This window comes from Suricata suricatta, chromosome 12 (genome assembly GCF_006229205.1).
Source record: "Suricata suricatta isolate VVHF042 chromosome 12, meerkat_22Aug2017_6uvM2_HiC, whole genome shotgun sequence".
Classification (NCBI taxonomy): domain Eukaryota; kingdom Metazoa; phylum Chordata; class Mammalia; order Carnivora; family Herpestidae; genus Suricata; species Suricata suricatta.
This window is the reverse complement of record NC_043711.1, coordinates 81,572,897-81,597,934: the sequence shown is the minus strand read 5'-3', so window position 1 is coordinate 81,597,934 and position 25,038 is coordinate 81,572,897. Positions and strand designations below refer to the sequence as shown.

Genomic DNA, 25,038 nt, shown 5'->3' with positions numbered 1-25,038 from the left:
CAACCTAGGCTTCCTGCCACTACCCACTAAAGTCCTTGGCTGCCTTTTTGACCTTCTTGGTCTTAAACATGCCAAGCCCCTTTCTACCTCAGGGCCTTTGCACATACTGTCCTTTCTGTTAGGAAGGCCCTTCCCTGGTTCTTTGCATGACTGACTCCTCATCCCAGGTTTTGAATAAATGTTGCCAGTTTAGAAAGGCCTCCCTCCTTTACCTTGCCTAAAGAAGGCTGTTTGCCACCAAACATCACTCAGCATATTTAAAGTGTTATCACGATTTACAATCACGCATTATGTGTTTGTGTCCTTGTTTGCCATCTCTGTAAGCTCCCTGAAGGCAGAGACTATGTCTCAGGCTTCCATGCGTGATATATGCCCGATGGGTGTTTGCTGAGGGGGCAAAAGGGCATGGAAATCCAGGAGTGTTTCCCTAGCCCACCGCTTGCCCTGGCACAGGATGTGTCTGCCCAGCGAGGGCGCCTGTCCTCATCTGGGCAAAGGAACCTATGGGTACCATATGCACCGGGAGCGGTCTCAGCAGTGTCTGTCTTCTGTCTCCAAGACTCATCCCAGGGTGCCTCCCTGTAACCTCGAGGTCCCTCACAGAAGGAAACAGTCCCACAGTGGGGAGCCGCTGGTTTCCATGGCTTAGAGAAAAATGCGCACCCCTAGAGCCCTGTCCATAGAACAGCCCACCATCCCTGCCTTTGCCCCGTCTGAGCCCCAGTTTTCCTGTCTGCAAATGCGCTTTCTCTCCCGCCAGCCTCCAGGTAGCCTAATTCTTTCTGTGCCCATTGTCCAGATGAGGCAGCAGGGTGGTGGCAGGGTAATGGTGGGGGACCTGGATGGGGCTAGGGCTGCTGCAGGCGGCCTTACCCACGCCGGCCGCTCCACGAGGGGTGGGGGGGCTCCCAGCCTCTTGCCAGTTCCTCCATCCTCTCAGGCCTGGGCACCGCCCTTATATGCCCACAACAGCTCTGGGGACACAAAGGGGCACAGCCGCCAGAAATCCGTCAATGTGTCATGTCAGAAGCAAATTGCGGTTTTTCCTGAGGGCCTGGGCTAAGCCTTCCTTCTGGGGGGAGAGCAGGGGAAGCGGGTGGGGGCCGGGGTTAGTGCCCAGGGGCCGGAGTGAAGGTCTGCAGAGGCTGCCACCTCCTCCCAGAGCTGGGGGGCAGGGTAGGGTGTTCCGCCTGCCTGTGGAGTCTCCCTCCAAGGGCCACTCTGACGGTGCAGAATCTACCCCGCCTCCCACCTACTCCAGCTCAGGCCCGGGGAGAGAAGAAAGGGAGACCCTCCGCCTGGCACGGAGATGGCCGTGGGCTGGAGAAAGGAACTCTGGGCCAACTTGGGGGAGGGGCACCAACCCCACCCCCACCTCCCAGGCCCCTTGTCCCCTGGGCTCCAAAACAGGCACTTTTCCCCCTTCCTGAGACTGGTGGCGAGAAATTCATTCATCCATCATCCATCCATCCATCTATTCACTTATCCATCATTCATACATTCTTCCGCAGTATTTGTGGAGTAATTACTACTGTTTGTAGGGTGCCGTGGGGGACACAGCAATAAACGGAAGAAACAAATCCTCACCCCTGAAGGAGACCACTGCTAGAAATACATTGCAACTTTAAATGTTCTAGGAGCCACGTTGTTTAAAATAAATGTGTATTCGTTTTTGAGAGAGTGATTATGAGCAGGGGGATGGGGAGAGAGAGAGGGAGAGTGAGGATTCAAAGAGAGCTCTGCACCAACAGCAGCGAGCCTGATGCAAGGCTTGAATTGACGAACCTCGAGATTGTGACTTGAGCTGACCTCGGACACTCAACCGATGGAGCCACCTGGGCACCCTCACATTTAAAAAAAAAAAGTCAACGGGGCACCTGGGTGGCTCAGTCAGTTAAGCGTCCGGCTTCGGCTCAGGTCATGATCTCACGGTTTGTGGGTTCGAGCCTGGCATCGGGCTCTGTGCTGACAGCTAGCTCAGAGCCTGGAGCTTGTATGTCCCTCTCTCTCTGACCCTCTTCTGCTCACACTGTCTCTCTCTGTCTCTCAAAAATAAATAAAAAACATTAAAAATTAAAATAAATAAAAAGTCAAAACAAGTCCATTAATTTTTATCGTACAGTTTATTTAACCCAATGTAGCCAAAATAATGTCATTTAACATGTAATCAATGTAAGATTATTGATGAGATGATTCCTAATCTTTTTCTCATAGTATATCTTCAAAAGCTGCCGACAGCACACCAAATTTAGACTCACCACATTCAAGTGCACCATTGTCTTGTAGGGCTATTGTCCTATGGGATAGCGCAGCCCTGAAGTAAACAGATACACCCAGGACACTGTAAGTCAGAGGTAATGACAAAAATACGGCAGGGGTGGTGCAGTTTTCAATGTGGTGGTCAGAGGGGGCCTCACACTGGAGCAGGTGTGACTTTTGACCTGCAGGACGAGAGCGGTGGGCCAGGGATGTCTCGGGAAGAGCCTGCCAGGCACACAGAAGGGCAAGAACAAAGGGCTGAGATAATGTGTTCCAGGAACACCATGGAGACCTGTGTGGCCCAAGGGCAGTGGGGAGCGTGTGGCCGAGGACGTGATGGGGTCCTATCCGTTACTATATGGATATAGGCACTTTGGCTTTTGTGTGCTGTGATTCTGCAGGTACTGGCTCAGGCGTCCCCTCCTCCAGGAAGCCTTCCTGACCCCCAAGCTGGCTGTGATCCCACAGCCCCCTGGGATTCCCTCTGTCAGAGTCTGTGACATGCAGGGCTATTGCCTTGTTTCTGGGTGTTTGTGGGTCTGTCTCCGGCACCCGGGCGCTGAGCTGCTGCCTGGTGAGATGCGGGGGGAGGGAAGGTGGGGATGGTATTTGTCTCATTCACCCCATAACCTCGGAACCCCTGCCCATACAGTGTTCATCCTGATGACTTCAGACGCTGAGCCAGGTTATTCAATCTCATTATTCTTTAAAAATCAACTTTTGGGGCGCTTGGGTGGCTCCGTCGGTTAAGCGTCTGATTCTTGGTTTCGGCTCAGGTCATGATCTCACAGTTTGTGAGTTCGAGGCCCATGTTGGGCTCTGTGCTGACAGCTCAGAGCCTGGAGCCTGCTTCAGATTCTATGTCTCCCTCTTTGTCTGCCCCTCCCCAGCCCCTCTCAAAAATAAATAAGCATCAAAATTTTTTTTTAATTTTTAAAAAATCAACTTTTTATTCAGCTATAAAGCCCATACAGAGAAGGGTTCAAATCCTAAATTCGAGCTTGACGAATGTTTACACACTGAGTCCTCCAGATGCCCCTGAAGTCACCTCCAAGTCATTGCCCATTGAGGACAACCATGGTCTTGGCCTCCAACACGAGGGATGAGCTCAGTGCGCTCTTGAGGGGCCCGTGCATGGAATCGCACGTGGCAACCGTGTTGTGTGTGTGGTGTCTTCATGCTCCGTATCTTGGAAATGCATCCACGGTGTGCAGTGACGTGATGGGCTCTTCTCTGCCGTGCGCCCCTCCATCCCGTGTGCCCCTCCACCCTGTGAGCACCACGGTGTGCTCATCTGCCCTCCCGCCTAGGGGCTCCTGGGCTTCCCGGGGGTGGCGACAATGAATGAGGCTGTTTGGAACATTCTTGTCAAGTCTCTTTGTGGACGTGTGGTTTCATTTCTCACCACTCTTAGGTGACTAGCCGGGAGTAGTATCACAGTAGTGCGCACACAGGGGACCTTCCCCAGATGTGGCTGGGGCTCCCCAGCGCAGCCTGGGAGGGCCACTGGGCTCCACATCCTCCGGCGACAGGGCGTCTCCGGTGTTTGTCAGACGCTTGTTTGCGGGACGAGGAGGCAAAGCTAGGACGTAGCACTTGCTGTGTGCACCAAGTTACCCCCATGACCCATGGGTTTGGCATTATCATTACCTCCCTGTCTTACCCTGGGCAGGGGGGCGGGGGGGCACGCCCCGCAAGGGGAAGCCGCCCGCCCAAGGTCACAGGGAGTCCAGCCGGGCTGACTGACTCCAAAACTCCCCTCGGTAACCATTGGTCAGCCTGGCCCCTGGGATGGGAGAAAAATGCTGTCTAGTGTCTGGCCTGCCTTATGCTCCCCAATCTCTTCCAGACACCACCCCAAAGAAGACTCCCAGGGCGTCTGGGTGGCTCAGTTAGTTAAGCATCTGATTTTGGCTCTGGTCATGATCTCACAGCTCATAGGTTCAAGCCCTTCGTTGGATTCTGACAGCGCAGAGCCTGGAGCCTGCTCTGGATTCTGGGTCTCCTTCTCTCTCTGCCCCTCCCTTACTTGCAGTCTGTCTCTCAAAAATAAATAAACATTAAAAAAATAAACCTTAATCAAAAACCTGCTTTCTTCTCACTCTGTGACCTTAAGCTAACCACACACCTTCTCTGGACCTCGGTTTCTTTAAAGGAGGTTGATGCATTCTGCAGCTGAGTGCTGCGTGACCAAGGAAGGCAGAGACTCACACTCAGGCAGACAGGGCTCACGTCCTCTCCACACGCACGTGTGCCCTTGGGCTGGTTACTTCACCCCTCTGAGCTTCCTCCGCATCCAGGGCATTCAGGAGAGTCTTGGAAGGGGAGTCATGCCCATGGGCAGGGACCCTGCACCATTACCTTCCCAGGAACTAAGGTCACAGCACAGGGCTCGCCTTGCCAGCCCGGCCCCCATTTCTGCCCAGGGTAATGGACCGCTCAAAGAATGTCGAAATCAGATTAGATATCAGAGCGCCCGACCCCTCTCTCATTTCCCAGATGGGAAGACTGAGGTCCTGAGAGGAGCCGTGGTGTGCCCAGGGCCACAGAATGAGCCCCTGGTCACAGCAAGGTGAGCGCCGAGGCCTCCTGACTCTCACAGATTTGTACCTTGGTTTCTCCATCTGAGCATGGCTGTAAGGGTACAGTATGCACGTCTAAGGGCGGGACTGGGGGAGGGGAGGGGGCGTCCCCAGCACGCCCAGGACATGGTAGCAGCCCTGGATCAGGAAGCCCTCTGTGTCTGCCAGGCCTGCCTCAATGCTGCCATTGTCCCAGCGCCAGGGGAAAGGGGGCCGGGGGGGCGGGGGGGGGGGGGAGCCTGCAGTGATGGGATTAGACCTGCAGCAGGGGTCAAGGAGACGGCCCTGGCATCTGGCCTGGGCAAGGGAGGGCCCTCCCTCCTCCCTCCTCCCTCCTCCCTCCTCCCTCCCCTTCCTCTCCCCCCTCCTCCCTTCTCCCTTCTCTGTGGCATGGGTCTGAGCCAGGATGGGACAGGGCAGACTTGTCAGGGCCCCAGAGGCCCCAGGAGTGCTGGCCTCCTGACCATACCACACACAGATACCTACAGTGCCCAGATATGGACCTTCCACCGTCACAGACCCCCCCAGACTCCCCCACATACAAAGACCCTTCCCCCGGGGTGGGGGGGAACAAAGACCCAGACACACAGACACATGGCCACCACCCTGGTAATTTCCAGGGCTGGAGTGCCAGCCGATCACCCCTTATGTACATCTTTTTTCAAAGTTACAGACTTTTTTTTACATTCTAGCAAATGACACTGATTTTGAGGGTCCAGGTAGAACATGCTTATTTTAACATGTATTGTTCACTTTATTATGTGTAAGCATACATTTGCTTTTTTTATTTCTTTATTTTATTTTTTTAATATTTTTAAAAAATGTTCATTTATTTATTTATAAGAGCGAGCATGAGCAGGGGAGAGTCAGACAGAGAGGGAGAGAGAGAATCCCAAGCAGCTCTGTGCTGTCAGCACAGAGCCAAACACGGGGCTTGATCTCACGAACTGTGAGGTCGCGACCTGAGCGGAAATCGAGTTGGACACTTAATCGACTGAGCCACCCAGGTGCCCTTTTATTTCTTTAGTTGTAGTTGAAATGTACTTGGCCTATAACCTTGTGTAAACTGATGGTGTACAACATTTACTATTAAAAGGAGTTGACTGAGAGACTGGGGTCAGTGCAGATCTAGGGAGAGGGGACGGGGCAGATGGGACAAAGGTTGGGAGCCGATCCTCCCACAAAGTTGTCTGAGACGCGGAAACGTCCCTGGCACAGCCTCCGTCCACAGGGACACACAGACACACAGATACGGGCGGACAGGATACCAGGGACACACAGACGGGCAGACAGGACACCAGAGGTCTTTCCACACCCAAGCCTCTACAGATGGACCCTCCCGTGTGCACACACGCCTCAAGCTGCCCCGATCCGTAGTTTTGCACAATTAGCACCTCTTCCCCAACGCTGACCAGACACACCTGTTCACATCTATTTCGGCCTCAAAAACTCATCTGTGGCTAACACTTATTGAGCACTGACTGTGTGCTAGGCACTATGCTAACAAGAACTTTTCATCATTGGATTCACAGAATCCTCACGACAATGCTGCAGAAGTTGGCACTGTCATCATTCCCATTTTACAGGTGAGAAACCAGAGGTGAAGTGACTTGCCCAGGGCACACAGCAGCGAGGAGGCAGAGCCAGGATGTGCACCCAGACAGATGGGCTCGAGAGCCCACATTCCAATTCCAGTCCTGTCTTTTGACTTGCCAGGTGGCATTGGGCCAGGAGTCCTACTTCTCTGAGCCTCAGTCTCCTAATCTGTGAAATGGGTACAACCCTCACCTCCCTCGATTGTTGTGATTGGAGGGGGTGATACAGGAGAGCCCTGGGAGCACACTGGGCTTCTGCAGGCTCCCTGTCACCAGAGCCACCCTCATGAAGGATTTGGGGCGAGTAACCGAGGTGGGCTTAGAAGAGTTTTGCCATTTGCTAAACTGTGTGACCCGGTAAAGGGAGCTGGGCCTGGGCCTCAACTTCCTCATCTGTAAAGTGGGGATGGCAATGGTCGCCCTTCCCTCATAGGGTTATTGTGTGGATGAAACGAGACAATGCAAGCAAAGCCCAGAGCATGGCATCTGCAGGTTTTCACGAGGCAGCCCATGCCTGTCCCCGAGGCTGTGGCCGGCATGCCGCGGACTCCTAGCCGGTCGGATACCCCACCACCCGCGGAAGGGGAAGAAGAGGCAGACGTCAGGTTATTACAAATTAAGAGATCGAACCATCATATGTTTGTAAGGATCTTTCTCCTGTTTATTGCCAAGGCCCAGCCCAGGCCTGCACTGCTCACTCCTTGTCAAAGGAGGTGTCCCCTGGTGAGAAGGGAGCCAGGCCCACTGGCTCCAACTGGGGGCTCCTCCAGAAGACACAGCCCATCAGCAGTGTGCGGGCAAGTCCTGCCCTGCTCAGTCCAGCTTCATGTTGAGCACCAGCACCAGGGCATTCTGGGAGGAGGCAAAGAGCCAGGTGGTGAAGAGGGGCCATGGCAGGGGGTGGGATGGGTCAAGCCCGTGGCCAGGAAATGGAAGCCAGTGTGGTATGCAGGAGCAGAGGACAAACTAGACCCTCCTGTGGCCCTTCGCATCTCCGGGGGTCAGTTTCCTCAACAGTCAGGTGGGGACAGCATCCCTGCCTCTCTGAGTGGAGACGTTGAATGAGAAAAATGTACATTTAATGCTCCAAGCACAATAGTTGGCAAGTAGTGTAAAGCTAGTATTTAGTAATCACTTACTGTATGCCCTGAGGTGAATTATCTCAATAGCTTTCTGAGGTGGGTACACCCCTATTAACAAATCTGTGTTAAGCAACAGAAAAATGGAGGCATAGAAAAAAGTGAAGTAAGTTGCCTGAGGTGACAGAGAAGGAAAGTGGCAGAATTCAGGTTTCCTCCTGGGGAGCCCCTGGCCAAGGGGGGTCCAAGTTCTGGGGGCCAGGGTCTTGCTCAAGCGAGTGGCAGGATTGTACTGATGGCCACTGCCCTCCCTAAGCCTCCTCCCTTCAGGCTGAGAGAGGAAGGCTTTTGCTCCGATTCATTGGCCAAAGGTATTGAACTGACACACTTTCCTCAGCGTCTTCCCTCACCTCTACTATGTGCAGCTCCGCCGCATTGAAATCCATGTCCAGCAAGTCTGGAAGTGGGAACCCAACTTGGAGCACATCTGAGAAACACAGTAAGAGTCATTTTAGCTGAGTGCTCTGCAGTCGATTACTCCTTAAAGCCACTCCATGGCTGCCTGGAACAGCACAGTGGGGAACAGCACAGCGAGGGATGGATGACGTCTGCCCGCTGCACCGGCATGGAGCACAGAAGCCTCACCACCGTGTATTTACATCCTAGGTCTGGGTCAAGATCGACTCATTGTCTGGGGCCAAGGGCCAAGGGTCCCAAATTGTGGGAGGGGACTTTGTCCCCAGGTAGGTGACATTAAGACCACACTGGCTTCAAAGACCCAGCAATGACCATTCATTCCCTTTTAGCCTCCCTCATCTGGGGTCTGTGAAAGGGTTTTGGGACATACAGGTGGCGTCCCTTCCTGCTTTCAGTAAAATCAAAGCCTCCCGGGGCCCTCACCATTGATGACGGGGACATACGCCTCTTGGAGATAGTCAGTGATGAAGTCAGTCAACTTCTTCTCCTGGGGGCAAGAGAGAAGAAGAGAGGATCCCCAAATCCCAATGGTCAGTTCAATTCAATTCCGTTCAATTCATCCAGTGTGAGTAACTGGATGGAAACGTAGGATGTTGAAGTAGGAAAATCTGATGCTCAGATTTTCGCAGCCCTCACTTCAACCGGGTTCAGGGACCACAGGAATGAATATTAGAGACATCAAATAATTTGTCCACCTAGCGTCAAAACTGGGCTGGACCCTGCTTGACTGTAGGCTGATGCCCTATACCTCCACTTGGTCCCTGTCGCGTGACGTATGAGCCTTGGGTCATGGTGCAGGAGGAATTCAAGACACCGTGGGCGACTTGTGGACTTCATTTGGCTCCTACGGAAAACTCACTTGTTTCAATCAGTCATTCATTCACTACGGCTCTGTACCTTAGCTTCCGCATTGGTGGAAGTGAAATACAACAGCACCTTTGCACAGATTTAGTGAATTTGGATAAAGCGCAGAGCAGAGTGAGTACTCAGTAAATGCTGTTGTTATTGTTGGCACCTGCTGCTCAGGTTAGGTTCCCTCTTGGGCCCTGAGGCTACAAAGACTAATAAAAATGACAGCTGGGCCAACCAAGTCAGCCTCAGGCTGCCACTATGCATGACAGTGTAATCAAAACCAATCCAGGGACATGTGCAGATTCTATCCAGAAAAGGAGGTGGACTCTGTTATTAAAACCAATGCAGGGAGATGTCCAGATTCTATCCAGAAAAGGAGATGGACTCAGAGAGGCTAAGTGACTTTCCCAGGGTCACACAGCACGTCAGCTGCCCCCAGTCCCACGAGTTGCTCTATTCACTCTGCCTCCATTTCAGGGCCCATCCCTGCAGTGCCAAGGGAGAATAGGTGCATCTTACCCTCAAACCAGATCAGGTAGGAGAACTTGAGATACTTACGTTGAAGGCACCAATCGATGAAGACTCCCGTGATAGGCTCAGTAATCTGCATGGGGTTTTGAGGGGGCAAGCAGCAGGCAGCACAGTCAGAGCCACTGCCCTGGCCACAGCCCCTCTCTGAGGCAGAAGTCCCTGTACAGCCTTCAGCCCAGGTGCCCACAAGTCTATGCTTGGATACTACCTATGACGGGGCACTCATCACCTTTCATTACAGCCCATTTTGTTTCCCACACCTCAAACTACTCCTTCCTCTCCTTGGTCCTGACTCTTTTCTCCGGGACCCGAGCCACAGCTATTGCTCCTGCCCAAGGTCAGGTATGCAGAAGTTTGCTGCCCAACTAGTCAGCCCCACATTCTTGCAGGGCACATGGTTAGGACCCTTCACGTGACCTCCTTCCCTGCACAGCCTCCAGTAAGCACTAACACACGACGGCACTAAAACAGGCCTTGTGATGGCCAGCTGGTGGATTTATCTTTCCAAATTCTATTCTTTATTCCAGTAGCAGACCTTCCATTTTCCACCCTCACTCCAAGGCATTCAGAGCCCCAGCATGAGCACATGACCTGGACCAGGCCAATCAGAGCATTCCATCTCTGCGGTAAGGGATTAGTTTAGGATTGATCACGTGGTCCGCGCTAAACCAATGAGAAGCAGCCTTGGTAATTTAGTTAGAACTATTGGACAAGAAGCCTCTTTTACTATTGGGGTCACTTTGCCACCACCTGGGGAGAGGCTGCCTGAGCATGTAGCCAACAAAGAGGACCACAAAGGCTGAGGAAGGAGGGAGATCCCGAGTACTCTGTGCACCTAAGATCTAGCCATGCCTGAAATTAACATCTACTCCTAGAGTTTTCAGCCACGTAAATGCAAAGATTCCTTTTTGGGCTTCAGCCAGTTAAGTCTGAATTGTCTCTTGCCCTGAAAGAATCCTGGCCAAATACAAGTCAGATCAAAGCTCAAGACAAATATAAAAATTAATGAGTAACTGGATGGAAAAGTAGGATATTAGAGTAGGATAATAATGAATATAATGTATGTAGCCAGTGCTCCCATAGAGACAGAGCTCTCTAAATGTTAGCTGTTATCAGTAAAAGGACAGGCTTCTAGGAGGAGGTGGTATCTGAGGTGGGTGCTGACTGGCAGGTGGCATTTGGATGACACAGGGAAAAGCCTATTAAGGGAAAAGGGGACCCATGGTTAGATGCACTGTGCAAGAGCCTAGTGGGAGCAGTGGTAGGGGACTCTGAGAAGGGACTTGAGTGCCAGGCTAAGATCTGAGAAAAGATCACACAGGTAATGAGCTGTTGAGGATTCTAGAACAGGGATAATGACCAGAGAAGCCCGGCAGTGTGGGCCACGCTGGGTGGACCAGAGGGAGACCATGGAGCACAAAACCAAGGGCTGGTGGTAATGCCCATGCCGGGGGACAGGGGGCACCAGCAGGAGCAGCAGACTCCTACCTGTCCAGAGAGGTGACCATCTGCAGCCGGTCCTCATGAACTGAGTACTGGATTCTCAGGTTGAAGTGCTGGTGGGTGGCGGGTGGGGACAAAAGCAGGCAGAAGGCAGTGGTAGAACCAGGGGCCCCACCTGCCCAGTACCATTGCCGTAACAGAGCAGAGATGTGCCTCTCTGCCCATCCCACCTGCAGGAACTTGATCCAGTTGTCTCCCCATACCCCCAGCCCAGGCTGCTTGTCTTCTCTGTACCTGGCCCCAGGACAAGACTCTCAAAAACGCCTAGCACATTCGTACGTCCTTGTGTGCACTGAGTTACTGCTTCAGATTTTGAACATCCTGTGATCTCTACCTGGAGTGCCCTCCATCACCAGCCTCCCCAGCATCAACCCTTTCCCTGGCCAACTCCTACTTAACCTTCAAAACACAGCTCAGGCATCACCTTCTCTGGGAAGTCCTCTGTGATTTCCTTGACTAGACTTGGGATCTTCCTAGGCTCCCACAGTCCCCTGGGTGAGCCCTTTTCTGCCCTTATAGATGCTAATGAATTTGGGGGGAAGAAGAGTGGGAAGGAAGAAGAAAGGGGGAGAGGAAGGAGAAAGAAAGGAAGCACTAAACTATTGACCCTCACTTTGTTCATCTTTCTAGCCATTCAACAGTTTCGCGGCAGTTAATGAGTTAATGGATGGACGTCAGGTGACAGTTCCCAGGAGGTCAGGATCACGTAACTGAGAGTAATTAAGGATCCTTCAATCCGTTACTTGGCTATTAACTAAAAATCTACCCTCCACAAGGTAGGGTCTAAATGGGGAATGGACTGTACTCACGGTCTCCAGGAGAAAGAGGGACACAGGAGCCTTGCCTCGCCGCTGAGCCGCAAACATCTCCAGGGTGCCGTGGAGGTGCAGCAGGCTCTTGCCTGTCGTCATGGTGACCTTGGGGGGCTTGTTAATCCTGATCTGGGTCACCAAGGGCTTCGGCTTGGGATAGGCCTTAGCTACCTACAGAAGCCAGGAAATTCTCCTCAGCGAAAGCCACCTCGGACTGGTAGCTTCACTTGAAACCAGGAGTCCATCCTGAAATAAGGTGATTACTCCCTTGGACACAGGAAACATGACATGCAAGGGCCGGAATGTGTCTTTCAGGAAATAAAATAAACAAAATAGACTGTCTGGCTATTCCTTACTGTACATGGAAAATAAAACTCACAAAACCTAGGGCACACGGGTGGTTCAGTCGGTTAAGCATCCACCTTTGGCTCAGGTCATGATCTTGCAGTCCGTGAGTTTGAGCTGACCGCTCAGAGCCTGGAGCCTGCTTTGGACTCTGTGTCTCCCTCTCTCTGCCCTTCCCCTGCTCACACTCTATGTCTCTCCCTCTCTCTCTGTCTCAAAAATAAATATTTAAAAAAATTGAAAAAGAAACTCACAAAACCTGAGCTGTTTCTATACTGGACCCAAAGAGCACTTTATGGAGAAACTGATGTCTGATTCCACATCAGACAAGGGAAATGTGGCCTTGAAAAGCTGCCTCCCAGGGTGCCTGCATGGCTCAGTTGGTTAAGTGTCCGACTTTGGCTCAGGTCATGATCTCGCAGTTCATGAGTTCGAGTCCCTCATCGGGCTCTGTGCTAACAGCTCAGAGCCTGGAGCCTGCTTCAGATTCTGTATGTTTGTGTCTCTCTCTCTCTGCCTCCTCCCCTTTAACTTACACTCTGTCTCTCCCTCTCTCTCAAAAATAAACATTAAACAAAAAAAATTTTTCAAAGAAAAGAAAAAAAAAGAAAATCTGTCTCCCAAATCCCTTGTCCCTTCTACTGGAGAACAAGGCTGGGTAGGCATGGTGGTCATGACAGATGGGGCACTCACTTTAGGGATGAAGCCAGCCAGTGTCTTAGTGGTTTGTGGGGGCAGCTGACCAATCTACAAAATGAAATCAAGGTTAGGACCAATGAAGCCCTCCCCCACCCTTCCTAACAGACTATACAGTATGCCCTCTGAGGTTCCCTTCATCATAACCTTATTACTCTGTGATTAAGTAGATAAGGAGCTCCTGGGGCGCCCGGACTGTGGCTCCCACATCCCAATGTCCATGGCTCTTCGCATAAGGTCAGATGCTGAGAAAATGTTGAATGAAAGAATGGCTAACAGATGGATGGATGTGACGGATAAGAGGGGGTGGGTGGATGGATTTGTGGGTGGATAGATGAATGGGAAACGGATAAGCAAATGAGTGCCCAATGGATGCATGGATGGATAGATGAACACTTAGGTAGGAGAATGAATAACAGATGGGCAGGCCGGTGGGTGGGATGGAAGGGATGATGTAGGGGAGGAGGGTGGGTATGAAGGGGTGCAATGGCTTATAAATGGGTGGGAGAACAGACGATGAATAGATTGGTTGGTGGGAGGATGGATGAGAAGGTACATGGGTGGATGGTGGGTGCATGGAAGGGAGGATGAATGGATGGATCAGTGATGACGGATGAATGGATAGATAAGTAGGAGGATGGATAATGGAGAGCTGGGTGGATAGATGGGTATCTGGGTGCTGAGGGTCAGATACATGGACTCACTTGTTCAGTAGTACCAGACCCTGTTCTAGGTATGGATGACATGAAGGGTGGATGGATGCTAGCTGGAAGGCTAGCGTCTACAGCATGAATATATGATAGCGAGATAAATGAATGAGTGGCTGATGACTGGCTAAAAAGAAGGGGGGTGGATGGCCAGTGCATGGTGGATAAATTCCTGGTTGTGTAAGCAGTTGGATGGACGGATGAGTAGCTGGTGGTTACATGGACAGTGAGATGGTGGGTGTTGGGGCAAACTGATGATAGGAGCCCAAATCAGCCCTGGCCTCTCCCAGTCTTGGTGTCGTCCACAGCCCCGGGATAATTCTCGGAATAGTCACACCAAGCAAGGACTGTCATTACAGGGCAGCTCACCTTCACGTCCTGGACATTCACATTAAAGGACTTCTGCAGAAGGGCAAGCTCTGTGGTGAGGAAGGCGGCCGAGAGCAGCAGCTGGGAGGAGCCTGCAGGATAGCCCTCAGGGAACTCGAGAGCCTCTCCCACATCCGCAAGCTGGACGCCATTGCCCTCTTGCTGCTGCACCACAGGCTGCAGGAGCAGGGAGAGGCGTGTGAGCCTTGGCCATGAGGAGCGATGGCTGGGGGCAAGACTGTCCTCAAAACTAAATGGCACTTAAACCAGCCTCCAAGTTAGTTTGTGACTAGATGAGGGAGCCAAGAGCAGGCTACCATCCCAGCATACAGATGGGCAAACTGAGGCCCGTGAAGATAAGGGAACCAGTCACTCATCGATGGTGGTTGCTCATGGCATTGCTTAAGTAACTTCACTTAGTCTGCCTGACGCGTTGAAGCACTCATTGATTAGACATGCTCTGTGTACTCTCAGAAGGAGGTAAATGGCAGACCAGGTGGGGCCTGGAAGAAGGAGGAAGACCTCACAGGGAAGTGACAGAGTGGGATTTTTCTTCCCATTCGTGGGAGAGGCATCTCACCTAGCCACCTGGAGATCTGGAGACCTGGGTGAGGGCCCAACTCTGCCACCAACTCACAGCAAGACCCTAGCCAAGACCTGCTTCCTCCCTGGGCCCCCGTGTTCCCATCTATACAACTGGGTGAGCCATAGTTGTATACAGTTGGGAGGAGCAAACAGCCCTGCGTGTGGGGTCAGCAGTCCCGGAAGTCGGCTCAGGACAAAGGGTTCATGCTGAGAGCAGAAGTGGGGGAGAAGGTTTCAGTCTCAGGGAACACTTTCACAGTGCGCCTGGTCTGCAGGGCCCGAGGGACCCTCACACCCCCACAACCCAGGCCAGCCACCTCCCCTCCCCTGGTGGAGGCAGGCTGGGGAGACCCCCGCCCCCTGCTGGCCCCCTGGCACTTACACTGAAGTCTACTTGGAGATAGTTGGCTGTGGTGGTCGGCATGGAAGTCAGGACATATTGGATGGTGCCCATCTGAGCCACGGGCATGGGGGCTGTGCAAAAGGAGGTTCTACTCAGAGGGGCACCAACGGGGGTCAAGCTGTAGAGACTGGCACCAGACAGCCGCCACCTGGGCTGGTGTGCGTGCCTGGAGCTCTTGCCCTTTGTGTGACCCAAGCAAGTTACTTGAGCCTCTCTGGGTCTCAGTGATTTCATCTGTAGGACGGAAGCAGGGGTGGCGGGCCCGGAAGTCCCACCCTCACAGCACTCTGCAACCACAGAGATTGAGCGTGCACACAGGGTGTTGCGGCTCAGTTCCCACAACCGACTGCGTGGTTAGGGTTATTGGCTCTATTCTACAGATGAAAAAACTGAGGCTCAGAGGAATAAAATGACTTGTGCCAGGCCACACTACTGAGCACACGACCCAGTTTTCTTCAGGCCCAGCCATTGGGCTTTCCTCTCACCCCACTGGGAATTCTATGAACCCTGAGAAAACAGGGGCAGTAGGTCCCCTTGACAAAGGAAAGAGTCAGGGGTCACCACTATAGGACTGCTATTGGGGGTTCAGGTTTTGTGGATGAGCCCTCAATGACTGCTGTCCTCAGAGTCTAGCGGGGTGATGGAGAGAACCCTGAATGGAAGGCTGAGACAAAAAGCCCAGAGTCCCTCAGGGCCTCAGGCTTCCCATCTGGACAGTAGGGGCATGGACAGACATCATGACCTTAGACCTCTCAGTCCCAAGCCTGAACTTGGAGCAGACCCTTGAATGGAGAAAGGGGGCCTCAAAGTCCAGTCACCGTGATGTCCCGTGGGGGAGCGAGGCTTGGCTAGGGCTACCCACCATTCAGGTTGGCCCATTTCCTGTTCACATACACCAGGACCGCATCGATGGCTGGACACATCTGGAAGCAGAGAAGGTAGTGGGCTGAGGGGGCCCCTGCATGGAAGCCCTCACTCCTCACAGCAGAATGGTACTCCCTGGGGAGACCCAAGAGCCCCGGAGGGACAAGGCTGAAGGAAAAACCGAGTCTGCACACCACACAGAAAGTCAATGGCAGAGCCTGGACTAGAATCCAGAGCTCCTGACCACCCAGAAATCAGTCAAGACTCGCTCCCCAGCAAGTGGTGATGGAAGCAGGCAGGCAAGCTGCGGCGTGCAGTGCACCATTTCCTCCTTCCGTGCTCATGGCAGACATCACTAGACGATCAAGGCGCCTTCCCCTCCTGAGACAGCCACAGCCTCAGAATCCTCCTCAGCTACCGTCAGTCAGTCAGGGTCATAGCCAAGGGGAAGTGCACGTGCCATGCTCTGAGCACTGCTATGGATGCGGGACTTGCTCGGGGCACTCACCATGCTAGGGAGCACTTTGTGGAGAGTGCTGTCCAGGAACTTGTTGACAACCTTAGGCAGCATGCTGGACACAGAAAGAGGGGCCAGGACACAGATGGCAGGAAATTAGGCACAGGACATTCAGGGACAGAACAGGAAGTGCAGTGGCTCAGGCAGCAGAATGCTGGGCAGGGGCAGTGATGTGGACCCCACCTTCCTCCCCAGCCACATAGCCCCTCACTTGCTGGGCAGGTTGGTCTTCACGCTGACCAGGATGACCTCACAGCCCTCACTCTTGAACATGGGGAGACCCGTTTTCTCATCCTGCAGAAGCCGGTTGGTGGCAGTGATGTTCAGAACCACGATGATCTCCATGTTCCCACCCATAAAGCTGGAAGAGAGGGCAAGCAGGCATCATGGGCACCTTTGCACTGTGGTCACTATCCCTGTCTTCTCTTTGCCCTCAGTCTCAGCAGCTCTGGGAGGGGGAGAGGGGGAGGCACCACCCCCACAGGATAGAAAAGAAGAGGGGACTTGCCCAAGGTCACAAAACAGTCTTTCCTGTTCCCTCTTGCTTTGGTGAACTCCTACACATCCTTCAAAACCCTACTCAGCTATCATTATCTCCCCCAAAGCCTTTTCTGATTCACCTCACACTGCCAGTGCTTCGCCTTTTCTAGGCTAGTCACTCAGTCTGTGATCATTGTGTTCAAGTCTGGTTCCCATCAAATGTAGGAAACAAACATGCACTGTCTCAGACCACAGTGCCCAGGTGGCTCACAGTAGGTACTCAATAAGTGTACAAGTAAGAGTAAGACAAGGTCATCTTCCTTCCTTTCTTCCTTCCCTCCTGTGCCATACTCACCTCTTACCAGTGATGGTCATGCCGGTGGACACACACTGGAAGATGCCCACCCCAGGCACGAAGCTCAGTGTGATGACAGGCAGCTGCACGTCCTTCACCTTCAGACTGGGAGGGGACAGACATCCGCAGCAATGAGAACCAGGCAGGTGAGACCCAGGCTCTTAACCCACTCCTCTGCCACCTTGCAGGGAAATCTTGGGTAAATCCCCCATCCCATGTCATAGGGGTAAGCCTGGCTTGTGGGGCCCTTGTGAGACGCAAAGGCTGGACATGACTCATTTGTACACTGAAGTACTTGTCATGTGTGAGTCAGGACACTCAGCTGTGTGACCTTGGGCTGCACATCCCCTGTGTGGGCCTCCATTCCCCCGCTGCAAAATGGGGAGGTTTGCCTAGATCAGGGTTTTCCAACAGTGGCACCATTGAAATTTGGGCAGAATAATTCATTGCTGTGGTGGCGGAGGGGGGATGGGGGGCTGACCTGTGCCTTGAAGGATGTTTAGTATCACCCACTGGAGGCACTAAATGCACCTCTAACTATCTGCTCCAGCAAGTTGTGATAACCAAAAATGTTTCCAGACATTGCCAAATGTCCCTTGGAGGCAAAACACCCCTGGCTGAGAACCACCAGTCAAGATCCAGGATAACAAAGATGTGGCACATCTAACCCTCCCCTCCATTCCTGAGCTCTCAGCAGACATTGCTAATTGATCACAGTCTGTGTCTCAGAGCCCACCCTCCCCAGTATCTCCTTCCAGGCAGCCCCTACCAATCGATCCCACAGAACATTTGCAATGGAATCATCATCATTAGATGGCGGTTGATACCTTTCTGACTCTGTCATTTGAGAAACTTTCCTTCAATTTCACGTGATTTCAGTGAGCCCCTGCTGTGTGCAGGGAGCTGGGATTTGACTTCTGAACCTCACTTCCTCCTCCCAAGGATCCTGCTCACAAGAGGCAGGAATTGCCTCCAGGGGATGACTGAGGCCCAGGTAGGAGCAGTGACCTACCCAAGGTCACACGGCAAGCCAACAGCAAAGCAGGCCCTGCCCCAGCCCCTGCTTCCGCCTTCCCAGGGCCTGGGCACAGCATTCCCCACCACCCTTGGCCCTGCCACCCCCAAAGCCCTTCCCCTGCCCACTTGGTGATGCCCTTGATGGGTTTCATCCCCGGCTGCTTCTTGCCGGCCTCGGCTGCCATCTTCTCCAGGATACGGCTCTCATCCATGGCGCTCTGCACCTCTGAGAAAGGGAGGTATCCACTTAGCCGGCCTCCCCGCTGCCCTCCTGCCCTGTGCCAACCTCCCAGGCGTCCCAGGCACAGGCCCCTCACAAGCGACACCACTCTGCCCAGAGTCACTGTGCCCCACCCTGAGCTGGGTGATCCGGAGACCCCAAGAGGAATCATGCCTGCCCCCTGCGCTCCTCCGGCCTCCCAGGAGAGACAGTTGCCGGTGACTGGGACAGTAACAAGTGACAAGAGCCATAATACACTGGGGCAGCTGGAGGAACAACAGGTGCAGTTTGGGCCAGAAGAGAAGAGCCGGGGAAGGCTTCCAGGAGGAGGTGCCATATCGGTTGGTCCTTTCAGGAAAGAGGAATTTTCACCAGGAAGCTAAGAGGTAAGGGAGGCCACTCCAGGCAGAGGGCATAAAAAATGCATAGGTGAAGAAGCAGTGAAGAAGGTGGCGTGGTGAGGCAGGAGTGAGAAAGTCTGCATGGCTGGAGGGGGGGAGGGACAGGGCAGAGCCTAGAACAGTTTGCAAGGGGCACATCACCTTCAACCCCAAGCCGGACTGTGGCCCAGCCACTCTCAAAGCTGGGGGACTAGGGAGCTCATCTGAGAGCTTATTAGAGATGCAGATTCTGCTCGCTCCCCAGGCCAGGAGGCCCAACCCTGAGTGCCACCGCGCCAGAAACACCTGCACAATGGTCACAGGCTCGTTCCCCGAGAGGGGACGCGCACTGAGCCAGGAGAGCTGCCACCAGCCCTTTGTACCTGCGTGTGACTTCGTTTCCCTTGAAGTCAGGGAGCTGGGAGGTGGGAAACAGTGTTACTAAAGTCCCTCCAGGAGATTTCAATCTCACTTTTCATTTGATCTGCCCAGGTAAGGACCTGTCACCCTATTGTACATTTCCTTATATTTTATATTTACAGTTGAGCAAACAGTAACTCGGAGCAGGGACATATTGCCTGTGATCACATGGCAAATTGGTAGCCAAGTTTGGATTTGGCTCATGTCTGTCGTCCCCACAACCCACTTAGGGCCACCAGCCCTGCAATCAGGGCCAGGAGGGGGCCCAGGGAAGCAGCATTTCCTGTTCTGCTTCCAGCTTGTGGAGGGACCTTGGAGTAGTCCGCCCATTGTCTCTGGGCCTCAGTTTCCACCTCTGTAAAATGGAAGAATAATACCCTTGCTGCTAACTTTGCCTTGAGGATCACAGGATGTTCAAGGCCGTGCAAACATGGGTGGTCACTGCCTGCCACCCACCTTCAGCCCCCCCACCCCAGGCCCACCAGCTTACCGCGGTTCATGATGTCCATGCCCAGCCGCAGCAGCGCCCCGGGGTCACCTCGCGTGGGGGTCAGCAGGCCACAGAGTGCCAGAAACAGGATCTGCAGCATGGCTCTCCCTGTGCCGTGGGTCCTGGATTGGGTGCAGGCTCCCTAACCCAGGTCCCCCCCCGGGGACTTCCTGGGCTCCAGAAGAGAACGGCCCCCCTGGATGGTCTTGGGAGTCCAGGGGCCCTTGAACTCCAGTTCAGCAAACCTTATTCCTGACTTCCAGAGGGGTCGTAGAGCGTCCTGATTGAACACAGGGCCTCTGCATCACCCCAGGAAGGTCACTTGCCCCCTCTAAGCCTCAGTTTCCCCGTCTGTTGCCATGATGCGTGTTCTGACCAGCCTGCATTAAGGGGTTGGTGGGAGGTTCAGCCAGTTTTGCAAGAGTCTTAGTGCAGCTAAGGCCCGCAGAGGGGGCTAGGACCTCCCAATGCAGCGTGGGAATGGGGGCCCCCTGCATCCCCGACCCTGACACTATGAACAGTGGCACCCCCACTTCCTCCAGCTCAGTCTCACCTCCAGAAATCTCAGCTTACAGCCCCTTAAGACCCCTGGAGATGAGATATTATCATACCAAAAAGGAAACTGAGACACACACCCACCGCCTCACAGGCAGTGAGTAGAAAACTGGGTAAGGACCTCCTACTCCAGGCCCTTCTAGGTCCCCAGAAAAGCCTCACCCCAACCCTAGACCCCCAGAAACACCTCCCTCTCACTTACTGAGACCTGAAATTCTACCAAGCAGAGGCCAAGTGTTTATTTCGGGTTTGAGTTGCGGCTGAAAAGAATCTGGGAGGGACCACAGGGCCTGGTCTGTGTCACCCAGAGGGGGACTTCCAGCTGGACTCCTGCCAACAGCAGGTTAGGCCACTGAGGGCTGCACAGACCCAGAGAGGTGGGTGCCTACTGCGGCCACCTCCCCAGTCCGGCCTGTACCTGCCTTTGTTCATGTGCCTCACATTTATTGAGTGCCTACTATGTGCCGGGCAGACAGGGCTACAAGGTACACATGGCAGAGATATTCCTGTTCCTCCCGAATCTCAAAGACAAGCAATGGAATGGGGTAAAGGGCATGCGTGTGTATGTGTGTGAGCACAGGGCACGGGGTTGGGGTGGTCAGGGAAGGACTCTGGGAGGAGATATTTAGGCTGATCTGAAGGATGAGAAGCAGATAGCTTTCAAAAAGCCAGGGAGGGGCATCTGGGCGGTTGGTCGGTTGGGCTTCCAACTCCTGATCTCCGCTCAGGTCATGATCTCACAGTTCGTGAGTTCGAGCCCTGCTGCACCGACAGGGTGGAGCCTGCTTGGGATTCTCTCTTCCTTGCTCCCTGCCCCTCCCCCACTCTCTTGTGCATTCTCTTCTCTTGCTCTCAAAATAAATAAACAGGAAAAAAGACAACCCAGGAAGACCATTCAGGCTTATAATCATTGTATTTGCTAAATGAAAGGGGATCCATTTCTCTCTCATCCCATTAAATTTTTAAAGATCTATCTGGCTTGAACATAATCATTGTTGGTGTCTTCTTGACCTCTATGAACATGCACTCATGTGCCGGGTACATGCATGCCCAGTGTCAAATGTCTTTGAAAATCATCCCCAAGGGAACGGCGAAGTTCACTGTCGGGGCGACAGAGCTGGCAGGGGCTCGCTGATGGTCTCCTCCAGCCCCAGCACCATCTCCCAGTTGGGAAGACTGAGCCTCAAGAAACCACCACCTAATCTCCCCATTCCCAGGCCACACCTATTGCCCGGTAGTAAGGCTACTGGGCTGGATTTTTTTGCCCTCCTAGAATAGTCAGCAGCTGGGGTAACAGTCTTGTGCAGGTATTTCTAGGACAAATGGTCATTGCCAGGGTTTTGTTTCTGACTTTGCTTGTCTTTTGCCTAAGCTGTTCCTCCCTCTTAGAATGCCCTTTTCCCGTCCATCCACAGCCTGCCCATCCATCAAGTCTTAATTTCAGGCTTTGCCTCCTCCACCAGAAAGCCTCCCTTCAATTCCCAGCCACCTTCAGTTTTAAAGATCGCAGCTTGACCTTGACTGTGTTCTTAATCCATCCCACCCAAGATGAGCATTCCCTGCTGCCCCCACCCCGTCCTTCACTCATACATTTTCCTCCACCTGAAGTCCCTTCCTCCCTCTCTTTGCCTGACGAATGCCCAGATGCCTGCTCCCTGCCCTGATGCCCCAGCTCAGCTCTGAGCTCCTGCAAAGCAGGACCTCCATGGTCTTCCCAAGGCGGCCCCTCAGCCTTTCTGCCTCCTTGACCTTGCCTAAGTCCTGCAGCAGCTGAAGATTTCAGTGTCCAGTGGCATCCTGTTAAGTGGGGAGCACCGGGTAGCAGTCAGGACATAGGTCCAAGCCCTTGCTGTGTGATCTCAGGGAAGTCCCTTCCCCTCTCTGGGCCCTAGTGTTCTCATCTGTAAAAGATATTCCCCAGGGAGAGTTCCACAGGTGGGCCCTGCCCTTACCTTGCTGAGCCCAAGGATATCCTGCAGATGACCAACCTCTGCCTCCTGACCCTGGGACGAGAAAGTCCTTATATTCAGGAGCCTGATTAGCTTTTGGATAATTAAGAGCTTAATAAGGCCCAGATAATTATCTAGAGGTCCAAAGAACAGAGCCTCGATGTTCACGTGATGCTTCAGTCTGTTCCAATGTAAATAGCCCAGAGGAGGAGAGCGGCTGGGGAGCCTGGGTGGCTGCATGAGGGTGGGCACTGGGTGGGGATTCGGTTGCCACTCTCCCCCAGACTCGGCGCCTCCTACCAGGCCAGACACATGGTGGGCATTTGCCTATTTCCTCCAGAGAACCTACTGTGTGCCAGGCCTGCATGGGGCACTAGTGGGCGCTGCTGTGAACAAGGGTGTTGGGGCTCCTCCTGGAGCCTACTGTGGGGGATGGGCGTGCAACAAATCAACAATCACAGAGCCAGCGCGTTCCTGGGGAGGTAGGGGTGCCCGACACAGCTGAACCAGGGGGATTGGGTAGGAAGGGAAGAAAGGCGTTGATACTAGAGCTAAAGACTCCTGACACAGAGGGCATTGGAGCCGATGCCCGAGGGGTGAGCCAAGGTGGCTTTGCAAGACAGTGGGCAGTGTCTCAGGCAGGTGCTGGCAACGCAAAGGCCTGGCTGGCGTTGTCTGGACTGTGGTAGGGACCCCACCCTCAGGAGAGAGAAAAAGAGGAGAGAAGACTTCAAGGTCGCCCGATGTGCGCGCAGGTACCTCCATCTCCCATGACCTTGTAAATTAAAACAACTCAATTAGACTGCATGTTTATATGTGTTACCATACATGGGAGACAAAGAAATAGAAAATGTATAAAAAAAACTATGCCATGTGATGTGGGCCTCTCACTTCTCTGGGTACAAACCCAACTGAGTGGTGCCAGCAGGAATAAAAGTTGCGTCCTGGAAAGACAAGCCTCGGGGTCACGACTTTCTGTGCGAGAATCCTGCTACAGGACAGTCTGAGACTCACAGTGGGGGGACACCAGGAGCTAACGGCCCAGTTGGGTGTCATCAGAGAGACCCACGTGGAGGAAATGCCAGGAGCTGGGAAATACCAGGTGAGCTTCTCTCTAGGTCCAAACCCAGAGGACAAGGAAGGCAGAGTGACCCTGGGCCACACGCAGGCTGGCCCAGGCCTTGGGCATCCCACCTCGGGTGTGCTTTCCACGAGGCCCTCAGGGGGCCGGGCTCGGGGCACCTCGAGAGTGATGGAGAGTCCCGGGGGGCTGCTGGAGCCCGGAGGTTTTCCTCATCCACCCCACAGGGAGCCCATAGGTCTGAACATTGGAGGACATTGCTGTGCCCAATGTGCTCGTGGGGCCACTGAGGCCGGAGGGGCAAGGCCTGCCTGAGGTCAGCGGGACGGAAGCCAGGTTGGGACAGGAGGAGAGAAGGGCCTGGGTCGGCCAGCCAGGCTTCATCCTGATCCAAGCCCTGAGCTGAGGAGCCAGTCTACAGATAGCATCATTTTATCCCTGTTGATCCGCCCCTGACTGGAGGGACGGACAAGCCTCCCTTCCCCCCCACATCCCCCCCAGGGCCAATTCACCACCACCACCACCCCCCACCCCCGTGTGCTTCAGGTCACCTGGCTTTCCCTGCCTCCCCCAACAGGGCCATCCTAGGTACTGTGGGGAGAGCAAGAAGGCCGGAGAAACCCCGTGTGTAGTTTCAGTGACCTGGACCCCAGCCCCAGCTGCTGTCCCCACAGTGTGGCCTTGGCTGCTGTCTCACCTTCTCTATCGTGTGTGAGGAGAAAAACAATGAGCTTTCTGAGAGGGAAAAAGACCTTCATATCATCTCCTGTTCCCCTAAGTTCTAAGCAAATTGGTCCTAATCAAGTTCCAATGGCTAAATAGGAGGCAAGCTCCCTAAAAATAAAATTATAGGAAAACTCAGTCTTTCCTGGGGCCCTGGGTCGCCATGTGGTTTCAGGGTCCCCGGGGGAAGACTGGTCCAGCAAGCTTGTAGCTGGACTTCTCAAAGCCCCTCTGACCAAGCTTTCATTCTGCCGATACTAAAGGTATAAGAGGACCTTTTACTGCGTCCGTGACCTGCGCCAGGCACTGTGCTAAGTGTTTGATCTGCACTAGAGCATTTAAACCTTAGGACCACCCCATGAGATGAGCTCTTTGGCAATTTTCTCCATTTTACAGGTGGAAAAACTGAAGCTCAAGGTCAAGCCACTTGCTCAAGGTCATACAGCAAGTGACGACACAACCAGGAGTTGAATCTGGACCCAAGGGACTCCAGATCCCAGGCCAAGACTTGCCAAGGCATATCTGCCTGCCTGACCTCCCTTCCGCATGCCCCAGAATCACCCTGCCTGGCCCCTAGAACACCCGCCCCACTGCTTCAAATTCAGACATGCCCTGGGACCAGCTGTGGCTGCTTCCTCCAGGAAACCCTCCTAACCCCCCGCCTCCCCCTACCTCTCTGACATGGAAGATCGGGCTGGTCCAAAAGCTCAGTGCCATCTTTACCCTCCCTGCACATGCTTTGGGGACACAACAAAGGTGACTCCCCCACTTGCCTATGGGGACTAGTCTTCACGCGGCTTCCTGGGTGTGGGGCAAGTCCAGGCCAAGCATACGCAAGGGTCAGCAGCTCACTACCCACACATTTATATGCACCTGCCATGTGCTGGGCTCTGAGGGAAGCCACAGACACCAACGACAGTGGTCTGAAATTGAAGGACATCAGAGTCACCAGGTGGAGGGGTTTGGGTGTGGCCAGGGGAGACTGCATTTGAGCTGGTGCACAGGGGCAAGCCGGTTCAGGTCAAGGTGTCCCAAGGGAAGAAAGAGCGAGGGCTATGGCTCAGAGAGAAAGTGTGTGCAAGTGGGGGTGGGAGGAAGCAGCTTGTGAGGAGCCAGACCACACTTGGGAGGGCTCAGGCTCACCTTCTATGCCGCATGTGCCAGCAGTGACTGTCTCTCTGTTCTGCATGCA

The 25,038-nt window shown here is 53.6% G+C and overlaps 1 protein-coding gene and 1 long non-coding RNA gene across 2 annotated transcripts; one reads left to right on the top strand and one right to left on the bottom strand.

Annotated features, from left to right (window-relative positions):
• The first annotated feature begins 2,567 nt into the window (after positions 1-2,567).
• On the top strand, positions 2,568-3,619 carry LOC115272975. Its single transcript, XR_003900582.1, has 2 exons — positions 2,568-2,660; positions 3,217-3,619. It is a non-coding gene; the product is annotated as an uncharacterized LOC115272975 (long non-coding RNA).
• A 3,478-nt stretch (positions 3,620-7,097) lies between these two features.
• Positions 7,098-19,638, bottom strand: BPIFB6 (BPI fold containing family B member 6). Its single transcript, XM_029918953.1, has 15 exons — positions 19,542-19,638; positions 18,155-18,254; positions 17,012-17,116; positions 16,388-16,537; positions 16,168-16,231; positions 15,658-15,718; positions 14,775-14,866; positions 13,808-13,984; positions 12,729-12,782; positions 11,688-11,861; positions 10,864-10,931; positions 9,403-9,448; positions 8,416-8,479; positions 7,926-8,002; positions 7,098-7,288 (listed from the first exon to the last, which is right to left on the bottom strand). The coding sequence occupies exons 1-15, from the start codon at positions 19,636-19,638 to the stop codon at positions 7,250-7,252; spliced, it is 1,368 nt and encodes a 455-aa protein (XP_029774813.1). The 3' UTR covers positions 7,098-7,249.
• Between the last annotated feature and the right edge of the window lie 5,400 nt (positions 19,639-25,038).

Excerpts from the sequence above, each read along its gene's own strand:
- BPIFB6 (XM_029918953.1), bottom strand. The coding sequence starts at position 19,638 with ATGCTGCAGATCCTGTTTCTGGCACTCTGTGGCCTGCTGACCCCCACG. Across the intron at positions 11,862-12,728 it reads TGGCTGGCTTCATCCCTAAA|GTAGCTAAGGCCTATCCCAA; the intron begins GTGAGTGCCCCA and ends TGGCTTCTGTAG. Across the intron at positions 8,003-8,415 it reads GTATGTCCCCGTCATCAATG|ATGTGCTCCAAGTTGGGTTC; the intron begins GTGAGGGCCCCG and ends TGTGTTTCTCAG.